The following is a 13,173-nucleotide window of genomic DNA, read 5'->3' as shown; positions in this document are numbered from 1 at the left end:
TCCCGGGACCCTGAGAACACCCCTTGTCTGCGTCTCAGCTCAGGAGCCTGCAGGCGCAGCAGGGGGGACCCACAGGCGATGGAACGCCCAGGCTGACTGATCAGTGGGGAACATTCAGCATGTGACTCCGAAGCCTGTGAGGTTAGCCTCGCCCCACCGTCCTGCACACACAGCTGGGCCCTTAGTCAACACACCTGCACACACAGGGAGCTCCCTGCAGCCTTTGCCTGCTCCACACGCCCCTCATCTCATGTTGCAGCCTTTTCCCACTTTTAGGGCCCTGACCTGATTTTTTTTTTTTCTGTTATTTATTGTAGACTAGAGGCCTGATGCATGAAAATTCAAGCAAGAGTAGGCCTTCCTTCCCCTGGCTGCCTGCACTGGCTTCCCTCTGACACCCAGGACCCGGGCTTTCCTCCTCCGGCCGCCAGCAGGCACCCGGGACCGGGGCTGCTTCTCTCCTCCGGCCATCCCACAGCCACCGGGACCCGGGCTGGCTTCCCTCCAGCCCCGGCTTTGTCAGGAAGGACGTCCAGAATGACATCCGGAAGACGTCTGGTCTAATTAGCATATTACCCTTTTATTACTATAGATATTAAAGATTTTGTGTGTGTGTATGTGTGTGTGTGTACACACATACAGACATACACATATACACACATGGAAAGCAAAAAGTCACAATAGAGAAAATAATGGTATGTAATGTCATTTAAGGAATAAAATCATCTAAATTATACCACTAATCGTTGACATTAATTGAAGATTGATGTTATTATGCTAAGTGCTTTGCACACTGTCTTATTTTGTGGTTCTGTTAGTAGTGTAAGCCGTTAATAAGTGCAGAGATAAATAAAAACAAAAAGTTACTAAACAGCAGCAACCAGCTAAAAGGTGGGCCTTCCTGGGGGGGACACAGAAGACTTTTCCTTCCTTTACATTTTTGAAATGGTTTTCGTTGTTTAAAATAAGCCCGTGTTCTGAGTTTATCATGAACTCCACCAAGAATTCATGAAAGTGAAACACCAAGCCCATGTGACCATGTGGCCCCGAGGTTACCGCCGGCTTTCCTGGGCCAATACTTGGGGTGCAAAGTGGGCTTATTTGGCTCACAGAATTTTAAAAAGCATTTTGGAATCAGTTGCCAATATTTAAACATCAGGAGATTTCATCAACACCGTTTCCCAACTCCTGATGGAAGTAAGAGTCGGGAACCTCTTGGCAGTGCACGTTGGGCAGAGCCCGCACCTTCGAATGGGCCCAGCACACGGCTCGGCTCCCTGTGACTGCCTCGCCCTGCAGGCCAGAGGCTCCCGGGCCGGACATGGACTCACTGGGCAGCTTAGAACCTGCTGCTGCCGGGCCCCACCGGAGGGTTTCAGCTGGCCGTGGGGCCCGCCATAGGGTTTTAAGAGTCCGAGGCAATGAAAGTGTGCAGTCAGGTTGAACACCCGCTATGAGTTTTCAGCCCGTTTCTTCAAATCCAGCCTTCCATTCCGAGCAGGAATCCCCCTGTGATTTGACCAATACTCGCTCACAGGCATTCTCTTCCTCCTGGAGGAGTTCCAGGTCTCACACTGACTCCGTCTCTGAACCCTGATGGTGGACATGCAGGCTCTCTGCTCCCTGGTCACGGAGACGCACTCGGCGTCCCTGGCCTCAGCCTTCCAGAGAAGTCTTTCAAAGACGAATTCCTAAACAAGCAGCCCCTCCCCCCTTGGCTGCACAAGCAACAGGTGAGGGACTCTGGGCATTTGGAAGCCTGGCCCCCCTCCCACACACGTTCTAATGCAATTGGTCCCGGGTGGCCTCTGGTTCCCAGCTGATTCTGATGTGCAGTGAGGCTGCGAACACAACGGATCGTCCCCGGGGCTCTCATCCTCGCACGGTGACATTTGACCCCTGTTCTGTGCACGGAAGGGTGTTTAGCGGCATCCCTGGCCTCTGCCCACTAGACCAGTAGCACCACCTGAGTTGTGTGAACCACAAATGACTCCAGACATTGCCAAGTGCCCCCTGGTGGGGACGGGCAAAACCACCCCCAGTTGAGACCCACTGGTCCAAACCCACCTGGGAGCAGGTATCAAATTGGCTGCAGAGGGATCACCTTGGAGGTCCTTAAAGACACAGGCTCCCGAGGCTCCCAGCCCTGCCGCTTCTGATTCAGGGAGTCTCACTGGGGCCCTAGAGCCTGCGTTTTGCCAAGCTCCGTGATGGAGTCCGGAGGTTTGAATGCAACAGGACACGCCGTGGGGAGAGCGGGCCCATGAGATGAGCACTGGGCAGGCCGTGTATTCGTCCCCTCTGCCCCCTTACCCCCTGCCACTCTGCCTGGTGGTAGCCCATGCTCAGTGACCGCAGCGACTCTACCTCATGAGCGTCTGTTTCTGAATCATTCTCTTGCTCTTCAGCTCTTTGGGGAACACTCATTTGGTTACCCATGGTTCCTGCAAGAGAGAAAAAAGAGAGAGAAATTAAAATTCAAGACAAACAAAAGTAGAGACCTGGCAAGTTACTGTGGCATGTCATCACAATGGCCTACATTTATTTGGGGGGAAAGAGACATTTTAGACCGTTAATCCACAAAGTTCAAGTCAAACGCAGCCCCGATTTTCAATTGCATGTCATTTCTGGGGTACATATTTATCATGATGAACCATGTATTCAGTGTGGGTAGCATTTCTTCCCTCTTGGTTACAGCTTCTATACCAAGGAGATTTTAGTGTGAAGATAATTAAAGGAATACTTACAAGTTTCAGTATTCTCTGATCCTCAAACTAAATTAGGTCCCCTGTTAAAACCTGTCCTAGCACTGGATTTTTTTTTCATAGCACTACTTGTAATTATATATTTATTTGGCTATATTTTCATCATTCACTGATTAAACAAATATATACTGAGCACCAACTCTGCATGTTACGCTGCCCCAGGCACTAGGGTTACAACTATGAATTAAAGAGATGAGGCCCCTGACCTCACAGAGCTGCAACATCGGGGGGGGGGGGGGGGCGGAGAGGGGGGTTAGTGATGGTGGGTGGACAAACAATAAACAAATAAACAAGAAACCCACAAACCAGGCCATTTCTGATGACAAGGCAGCTTGGTAGGTGGTATAAGCACAAAGCTGGAGCAAGACAACCTGAGCTTCAACCCTCTCTCTGCCTTCATCGCTGTGTGTCCTCAGGTGAGTTAATTAGCCTCTCTGTGCCTCACAGGAATCATACGTACTAAATCAATTAAGTCTTGCTAAGTGGTTAAAATAATGTCTAGCTCATAATAAACAATATAGAAGTGTTTGTTAAACAAAAGACATAGGGTATGATGCTATGAATGAAACAAATTGCTAACATAGCAAGAAGGGGCCATGGTAGAGGATAAGAGTCATAAGTAACCACTGGCCCAGACTTGGAGGGCAACACTGAATATGTAACTTCTGTCCCCCTCCCCCAATAAATTGTAAGAACCACGAGGGCAGGACTGTCTGTCTTACCCACCGTTGCCTCTCCTGTTCTCTGCACTGCATTTACACTTACCACGTGCTAACCATTACTTATTGGTTGGAGGAAGGGACGCATCATTGGTAACTACCCTCACCTGGCATGTTGGGTCAAGCAAGCCCACACCATTGCTAAGGCTCTGAGAGACTTGTTATAATCACAATAACAGCCATGCTGTCCTCCACACTCTATTTTCCAGGTGCATTTCCTGTATCTGCTCATGTGGCCCCACAGCACCTGTGAGACAGGTGTCATCATCTCGCTCTAGATACAAGGAAGCTGAGTCCCAGGAGGCTCCATTACTTCCCAAAGGTCACCCAGGTGTATGGCAGAGGCAAGATGCAAACACAGGCTGCCGTGCTCCTGACCGCTGGGATGCTCCACGTTTTATCACCTCCCTTGAGAGGAGGGAGTCGAGTCTCCCAAACCCACCCAGGACACATGGCCGAGCGCGGATCTGACCCAGAGTCCATCCAGTCCCAGAAGTGGGCTCTTCCAGCTGCTCTAGACCCACTGCCTTGCTACCTAAACACTACTTCACACACACAAGCGATTCCAGCGTAGCCCCACCTCCAAACACCTGGCCGCTGGCCCACCCGCTCTGGTAGCTTTCAGAATACAAGCAGGCCTGATTTCTGTCTGAAAGCAGCCCGTGCACCTGCAAGGGTCCCATGGGCCTCTCGCCCCCTGTGTGTTTTTGTGCCGTGAAAATTGACACTTCCAGTAAGCAGAAATTACCGAGGCTGGAAAGGGCCATAGATCTCACCTCCCGTTCTCTTGGGGGAATCTGGCAGATAACAGGATCTGGGGATTTTACATGTTCTTTAGTTGCACCATGTAATAAAGCTGAGCAGCACTAAAACATACAGGACACTAGGTATTTCGCAGTATTTCTATTTGTAAAATCCACGGTGTGTGTAATCACAATAGGTCATCACTTCATCTACAAATGGGGCATCCTATATAATAAAGAGGTAATATGCAAATTAACCCTCACACCCTCACAAGATGGCTGCCTACGACCAGGCCGGCAGTGGGGTTAGTGAGGGATGACCAAACGACTGAACAAGCAGGCTGTGTGGGGCAACCAGGCCAGCAGTGGGGGCAGTTGGGGGCACCCAGGACGGCAGGGGAGGGCAGTTAGGGGTGACCAGGATGGCAGAGGGAGGCAGTTGGGGGCGACCAGGCCGGCAGAGGGGGGTTGTTAGGGGTGACCAGGCAGGCCGGCAGGTGAGCCAGTGGTCCAGGATTGTGAGAGGGATCCCGGATTGGAGAGGGTGCAGGCTGGGCTGAGGGATCCCCCCCCCTCCGTGCATGAATTTCATGCACCGGGCCTCTAGTTATGAATATAATACTAAATCCTCAAGACCAGGGTTGGCAAATGGCAGCTGAGGGACAAAGCCCGCCCGTAGGCTGTTTGGTACAGCCAGTGAGCTAAGCACATGTTTTACATTCATAAGTGGTTGGAAAAAGCAGAAGAATCATGGATTGTGACTCCTCATAATAATGTGAAATTCAAATGTTGGTTTTATTGGAAGATAGCCAAAGGGGCAACTCACCTCTCGAGTCTGCCCACACTCCCTTATCTGAGAGTGTACTTCTGTTTTAATTAATCTCTGTGCTTTACTAGAAAAAAATAAACGAAAAAAAGGAAGACAGCCACGCTCATTAAAAAAAAAAAATTTTTTTTTAAAGCTTATCAATCCCTGCGCAAGATCACTCTGGGTAATATACACTCATTTTGCAAATAAGTGGATTGAGGCGGCTGAGAAATTATATGTTGCCCATAGTAAGACTGACCAGGATTTGAACCCACTGTGTATAAAAATAACGACAATAACAGCTCTACCAACCATATTAATGAAATAGTAACAACAAGCAATTTGCTGAGTGCTTTCCATGTGCTGAGAAACTGTTCTAAGAGGGTTGCTAGCAGTAAACTAATTCACTCCCTTACAGACAATGAGCAAGACAATTTTGCAGATGGGAAAACTGAGGCTCCTAGGTTAAAGGTTGTGACCAAGGCCACATGCACAACTACACACACACCGAACGCTGTCTCCCTAAATGCAGCTTTTTACACAACCTTTAAAGCTCCTAGTATTCAATTTAAATTCAGTCCAAGTTGGGGTTTGAGGTTATGCAAAGTCTTGGCTGGGAGAGGTGTGACGTGTGCGGGCAGGAGAGAAACTTTGTCACCCGCAGAGCTGGGGTTGCAGCGTCCTGCCATTGCACATTTTCAGAGCCTCTCTAGATTTCAGGGCAGGTGGCCGGAAAGAAGGAAAAGCCATTGGAACGTCTGTGGGAGTGACAACCTGGATTCAGGTAATATTGCTTTCCGGCAGCAGTGATAACACGTCTTGTGAAATCCCTCCTGCTCTTCCTTCAAATTTTGTGAGGAGCAGGATGTACATGGGACAAAAACAAAGGGGTGCTGCCACCTATTGGCCAATGTCAGTATCAGCAGAAATGAATATATTCAGCCTACAGGTGAGGTCAAAACGTCTGGGGAGGGCAAAGAAGATGCTTCGCAATTAAACCTTCACAATTAAAACGTCAGTTAAAAGTTTAGCAATTAAAAGTTGGCAATGGAATGGCACGTTTTTTAATGCCCAAAAGATAGTACAAAGAATAGAATGGTGATGATAATCACATCTGACGTGCAGGATGGGCCTGCCATGTGCCAGCCAGGGCTGGGCGCTCTGGGTAGTGAGCAGTGTAGCATGTAGGCAGGGATGTGGGCTCTGGAGATGAACCCTGAGTTTGGAAGCCCTTCTGGGCTGCATACTGAGCACGTGACCCTGGGCAAGTTACTGAGCCTTGCTGGGCCTCAGTTTCCTAATCTGTATAATGGGGATAACCACAGCCCCCATTTTAAGAGGTTGTTGTGAGAAATAAATTAATCTATGCAAGGTGCCCTGGGCAGGGTCTGGCACACGATAATGCCCATGCAAGTGTTGCCATGGTTAGGATTATCACCATCATTATTATTGGTACTAGAGGCCTGGTGCATGAGATTTGTGCATGGGTAGGGTCCCTAGGCCTGGCGATCAAAGCCAATCTGTGGGGTGACCAGTGGTGTGATCGGGGACCCTGCTCGCACCTGCCTTCTCCTGGCACTGCCCGCTTGCTGGCCCCACCCCTGCCACCACCGCTAGTCCTTGTCTGTGGGGCTACTGGCAGGGTGATCGGGGCCCCCGCTCGCACCTGCATTGGCCTGGTGCTGCCTGCTCACCTGCTTCACCACCCCGCCATGGTCTCGCTCTCGTCAGGGCCCATTGGGGCCGGCAGCGCCTCCACTGCCGCCTGCTGCCAGCACCGCGTCGCTGACACCTGCCATGTTCCACACCGCCCCCTGGTGGTTAGTGCATGTCTAACTCCCGGTCAGTCAAACTCCCACCCGTGGGGACAATTTGCATATTAGCCTTTTATTATATAGAGTTTTCTGTCAGTGCCCCCCCCCCCCCCCCCAAAGCTCCCTGATGATAAAACTCAACTGAGGAACCTGCCAGCACTTCTGATTCTCACCAAAAAGCCAGGTTGGGGCCCCGGAGCTGTAGTTTTAGCAAATACACAGGTGATTCTATGATCAGCCATGTGTGGGAAATACAGTGATGGTGACATCTGTCCCAGGCACGAGGGCGTTCTGGGAGGCAGGACTTTCCTGTGACAACTAGGATGGGCTGACCGCCTTCTTAGCCTCTCCAAGACTTTGTGAGGTAAGGACTCCTTTAATCCCCATTTAACAGATGGCAAAACTGAGGCTCAGGGCCGTTCAGACAACGATTCCTGTGACGTTTTCTCAAGTCTTCAACAAATGAGACAAATAAATCAGATAGAGGTTTTCATCCAGAAAAAGTCTTCATTTGAAAGAGCTAGCTTTTATTTGGAGAAGGGCAGCGTTTGAGGGTGGTGTCACCTCGCCCTTTCTTTCAGGGGCCGATGGTGTTGTTTTGCTTGGTGACAGTGGCTGACATTAAACACAAGCTGCCCTATGGCAGGGCGCTTTGTTTTTGAAATTGGACTCGTGTTTGAGGGCCTAGCATTTTGAGAATGTGGGGTAAACCTTTCTCTGGGTGGAGGTCATTCAGATGAGGAAGTCCTTTATTTCTCCACTTCCCGCTGTGTCCTTGAGGCCAGTCCTCGAACTGGGCCACACTTTAGAATCACGGTGACATTCCAATCACCATGCTCAGGCCCCAGCCAGACCAGTAGTCTGCAAATTCATTAGTCAACACAGCCAAATATCAACAGTACAACTATTGAAATTTCTTTTGAGAGCCAAAATTTTTAAACTTAAACTCCTTCTAATGCCACTTCTTCAAAATAGACTAGCCCAGGCCGTGGTATTTTGTGGAAGAGCCACACTCAAGGGGCCAAAGAGCCGCATGTGGCTCGCGAGCCGCAGTTTGCCGACCACGGAGCCAGACCGATCCCACCAGCCTCTCCAGGGCTGGCGCCTGGCATCCCTATAGTTTCAAGATCTCGAGATGGTTTCCATGACAGCCAACGCTGGGAGCCACTGTTTTGGGTATTTCGGGGTGAACGAGTGTCCCTGTCTGGGAACCTCTTGGGTGCAGCCTTCCCTGACTCAGTGAACCAGGCTGGGGATTCCCAGACGCAGGCAGGGCCCCGGGGACCAATCACCGCCAGCCGGGGCACCTGAGCGTGTCCCCAACCCTTCCCGGGCACGCCTTGGTGGCCGGTCGGGTCAGCCTGCAAACAGAGACACACCTGGTCTGCAACGTTCTTTTCCTGAGGATGCGTGCAGGGCATGCTTGCTCCTGGGCAGCCTGCCTTCCCGCTTGGCTGTGAGAAGGGAGGAGGGTGTGGGTGCCCCCGGGGGAGGACGGCGGAAGGGCTGCCTGAGTGGGGAGCACTCACCCTCCTCCTCCAAGAGAAAGCTAAGGCCTGAGCCAGCCTCCATCAGTCTCACCATGATGAGGCCTCACCAAGGCATGCGCTCTCCGAATGCATTTGCCTTGTGGACAAGGCCAGTGTTCACCATGATGGCTACATTAAACACATTGCGTGTTTGCCCTTATGAGTGTGCTGACTTCCCTGGCCTGGGCAACCACCCTCTGGGTTAGATGCTATTATTTACTCAATTTTCTGGTGAGAAACTGAGGCACAGAGAGGTCGTGGCACCAGCCCAACAGGCCTTGTACATCACAGTGTTTCAGGGAAGGTTAGATGAGGCGGGCACCCAAGTGGTCCTGGGACAGGTGTACAGATACACTGAATTTCTCTCTCTCTGTTATCTTGTTAAACTGTGCTGCTCTCCGTTCTGACTCTCGGTAACTCACAGGCAGTGTTTCTCCATCTGGGGAGTTTTGGCCCCCTCCCCCCATGTAGACATGTCTGCAGACAGGTTTGAGCGTGGGGACTCAGAGTGAGCACCCCCAGTGCACAGGACGCCGGCGGCAGAGGACGATCTGCCCCAAATGTCGCCCGTGTCGCGGTGGAGGGAACTGCTCCGGGGCTGGACCTAGCGATTTTCTCTTCCCGGTGGCCCAGTGCCTCCCGGGACCTGCTTTTCTGAGAGCTGGTTAGGGAGCCGTCCCTGGTGATGAAACAGTAAGCCCTCTGCCTGGGGTCAGGCCCTCCGCTGGGGTCAAGCCCTCTGCCTGGGGTCAGGCCCTCCGCTGGGGTCAGGCCCTCCGCTGGGGTCAGGCCCTCCGCCTGGGGTCAGGCCCTCCACTGGGGTCAGGCCCTCCGCTGGGGTCAGGCCCTCCACTGGGGTCAGAACCTGCTCGCACCAGCTGCGGGCAGATGCCTCCGCTCCTGTCTGAGGTGAGGGCCGGAGAGGGGACATCGCAGACCCAACCTCATGGGGCTCCTGTGAGGTGACAGTGGCCTTTACACCCCTGATTGGTGTTCATTGGGTTCACATGCAGGTTATCAGTGAGCCCACCTCCTGGGAACCCATCGAGCAGCAAACCCGGGCCCAGAGGCCGGAGAAAGAGCAATCAGCCTGCAGCCCGGGCAGCGAAGTGACGGTCACAGGGCGGGGCAGGTCCCCGGAGGGTGGATGGTGACAGAATTAGTCACCGAGCAAACAGAAATGCCTCCATCGATGCAATGGCCTGCAGGCAAACTGTGAGCCCTCCTCACCCCCAGTGGAGGGCAGTGCCAACATGGCCAGGCTGGCACACACAGCAGAACAAGCCCTGTGCCCCGTCTCCAAAGGCAAGGTCAAGGTGAGTGAAGAGAACAGACCTGCTCTCCCACGTCCTGTCCTGTGGTCCTGCATCTCCCGGAATTCCCCAGCACCTACTGCCAGGTGCAGTGGTACCACCTGCCTCCTCCACAAGGGGGCGCACGAGGACTGACCGCCCTGCGTCTTGCTATGGGACCACCTGAGTCCAGGGGAGGGGTGCCGTCATCAAAACGGAGCTGTGTGTTTTCAGGATACTTGCTAATTGATGTCTTAGGCCAGTGGTGGGCAAACTCATTAGTCAACAGAGCCAAATACCAACAGTACAACGATTGAAATTTCTTTTGAGAACCAAAAACCGACTTCTGCGCATGGGCCACGAAGTTTCAAAGGCACTGTAGTGCGCGCCCACACGTGGTATTTTGTGGAAGAGCCACACTCAAGGGGCCAAAGAGCCGCATGTGGCTCGAGAGCCGCAGTTTGCCGACCACTGTCTTAGTAGATTATGTTTATATAAATGGTTGATGCTCCCAGAGTCTTAGAGCTCACAACCTTATTTTCAGCGTTGCCCAAACATCGTTAAGCAACGGGCAGCAGGTAACACTGACCAAAGGCTTATTGAGGATGAGCCAGGCAGGCCTAGAATCAGGGAGAGGCCGGGTGCAAATGCAAACAGGCGCCCTCTCAGGGTTGGGCAGGCGTGGCCAGGGAGTGTCTCCCAGCTTTGCCCCAGGGGCCTGGTTGGCCTCACCCTAGTCCCAGCCCTGGGGCAGGCATTGTATTTCCATCAGCTGCATTTTCCTACAGCAGCCGGTCACTCCCCATTACACAGATAAAGACACCCAGACAGTGATGCGATGCCCTCACCCCCAGAAGGCAAACTGTGTGAGGGCAGGCACCTCGCTTGTCCTGCTTGCTCATGGTGAGCCCCAATTCATATTGGGTGGTTAAGTGGAGAAATGGTCCCCAGGCCAGAATCTGTGAAGAGGCAGTTGGGGTCGGACCTGTTTCCATGTGACTCAGGCACTCGAATCCTTAACCACTTCCCGCCCAGCTCTGGGCAGAGGCCAAAGGCGCTGCGGACAGTGAGCCAACAGCTTCGCACTGGAGAGGACGGTGTGCCTGCGTGGACGGGGCCCGAGCCTCCCCAGGCCTTCCCACGCCTCCCCACGCACCTCCTGCCAGCAGACCCCAGCCTTCGTGGGCTCTTCTGGACCAGCACTCCCCAAGTGCCTGCCTTCTCCCTGAAAAGCCCACCCCACCCCCAGCCTCAGAGCGCTTGGGGAAAGGATCTCCCAGGATTTGGGGCACGGGCTGGTTGGCCCACTCTCCTTAAACTGAAAAGTACCTAGCATGCCCCTCTCCCCTTTTATTTAAGGAGGGAGCAGGACTACACACCCCAGGGCTGAAGGCGATCACAGCTTGGATGAGGGTGGGGGGAGTGAGCCACCAGTGCGAAATTTAAGGAGGACCCAGAAAATTCAGTCCTCAAGATGAACAATATATTTTCACAAAACCTTAAACGAACCAAAATGAGTGCTGTTACTGATCCCGTCTGTACCTAACATCTTATTTTGCTCCCCATAGATCTCTTGGCATTAGTTTAAAAATTTTTAAATATTGCCTTGAAGTATAATTTATTCTGGTGACGGAGTTTTCTGGTGTTGCTTAAAGTCTGCTCCTGAGGCGAGTGCCTCACCCACGTGACTCAAGCCCCGGCCTTGACGTGACCTCCTTTCTGGGAGACCCCGAGGTGTCCTCCCCCTGCCCAGCCTCAGCTTCCTAATTGTAAATGGAGATGACGACTGGATGGCAGCGACTAAAATCACAGCTAACATCCGTCACGCGCGCAGGTGTTCCAGCCCTGGTCCTCTCCGCCCTCATGGCCTTGGCTTTGATCTCGGCACTATTATTATCCCATTTTACAGATCAGGAGCCTGAAGCTCCAGGGCACCCGCCCTCCAATCACCACAGCTCTCCAGGCGGAGAACACGAGGCTGCAGAGGGCCATGCAAGTTCCCGGAGTCGTGCAGCTGGGGTTGCAACCGTGAGTGTTAAATAAGACGAACTGTGCAAAGAGCCAGGCTCGCAAATGACACTCCAGGGTTTCTTCTCCCTTCTCCTCCCGTCTCAGACAGCGCTCCCAGGTGCCCTCAAAGTCAGCTTTACCGTGGCATCCTTGTCCTGACGGTGGTCCCCAAATTGCATACCTCACTCCTCCACTGCTGAGTACCCCCACCCCCACCCCTAATTTTACACTGAAAACGACCTTCAGTGGTTCTCTGCACACAGGAGCTACCTCTGTTGCACTGCACCTGACACGGCCGCATAACCATCGCATCCTATGCAGACCGTTCAGGGAAGGCCGTCTTGGGGTCCATCTCACAGACGGTGAAACGGAGGCTCACAGACACCCAAGGCCACGCAGTGAGTCAAGGGCAGAGCTGGGGTCAAACAACCCTCCTGACCCCCGGCTTCTGCAGGTCACTGCCTGCCACAAACTACAAACCCTCACGCCGTGCTCAAAGGACCCAGGAGAGGTTACCTGTTGAGTCCCTGGAGGGAGTGTCTTCAGTCCCCCGGTGTCACTTGGAGCTGCTCTGGTGCAGGGCGCCTTGTCTGCAGCTGGTTCGGCCCAGGACCAGCTGTCAACTGAGCCGGCTCCCTGCCCTTTGCTTCCTCATCCGGAGCCTGCTGGCTGAGTACACAGGCAGGGCAAACACGGTCTGGGTGGGGCCACCTGTGCCCTGACTGCCCTATGGCAGCAGCGTCTCTCCAATAAAACCAACCAACTGATTTCTCTCGCTCTAGTGCCTCCCTGGCACTCCAAGCATCCTGTCCAGGGCCCCTCACCCACTGCGGCCGCTCAGGTTGACCTGGGGAGCTGATTCCTTCCCCAGTTCCCGTGAGTCATGGCCAGAGCAGGGAAAACACGTTCTGTAAGGTTTTGCAGTTCTGTCTGCCTTTCACCTCCATTTATTCCAGAACACCACCTCCACCACCACTAACCAAACCATTAAATTGGGAGAAAATAGCATCTCACCCATGGAACTGCCCCTACTCATGCAAACATCATTCCCCAAGGGCTCTGGGCGCCGGAAAGCAGGTAACCTAAGGGCGGCTCATTGCTCTGGGGTCAGAGCGTGGCATTGGAAGGTCAGGACAGGCTGTTTAATTTATTTCATTCCAGGAGGGGTATTTATTAAAATGTCCCACAAGGACTATGCAAATACAGTCTGAGAGCATAAATCAAAAATAGCTAAAGGAGATAGAAAAACAAAAGTGGGTACAGCAATGGGACGAGGGTCATTGAAAATGTGCATGTTGATTTACAAACTTGGTATGAAGCTATTGAGCTTCCTAACAGCCAGGGCAAAAAGGGAAACATGGTAAATTATACAATTCAGTGTTCTTGAAAAAAAAAAAAACATTTAGGAGAAATGCAAACTAGTAATTACTGTGGCTTTATTCATCAATATGCTCATGCAAGCATCCATCATGAATACCTGTTGGGTACCAGGC

General features: G+C 52.4%; 1 protein-coding gene across 2 annotated transcripts in view; it reads right to left on the bottom strand.

Annotated features, from left to right (window-relative positions):
* Positions 1-12,336, bottom strand: part of BCAS1 (brain enriched myelin associated protein 1) — a 71,129-nt gene extending 58,793 nt beyond the window's left edge. For both annotated transcript variants that reach the window (XM_079784315.1, XM_079784316.1), the window contains exons 1-2: positions 12,197-12,336; positions 2,368-2,444 (exon numbers count right to left, since the gene is read on the bottom strand). In XM_079784315.1, the coding sequence (XP_079640441.1) occupies positions 2,368-2,439 (72 nt within the window). In that variant the 5' untranslated portion in view covers positions 2,440-2,444; positions 12,197-12,336. The remainder of the gene's footprint in view (positions 1-2,367; positions 2,445-12,196) is intronic.
* Between the last annotated feature and the right edge of the window lie 837 nt (positions 12,337-13,173).

Source organism: Cnephaeus nilssonii, assembly GCF_951640355.1.
Source record: "Cnephaeus nilssonii genome assembly, chromosome: 11".
In the NCBI taxonomy this organism is placed as follows: Eukaryota; Metazoa; Chordata; class Mammalia; order Chiroptera; family Vespertilionidae; genus Cnephaeus; species Cnephaeus nilssonii.
This window is presented reverse-complemented; position numbering and strand designations above follow the sequence as displayed.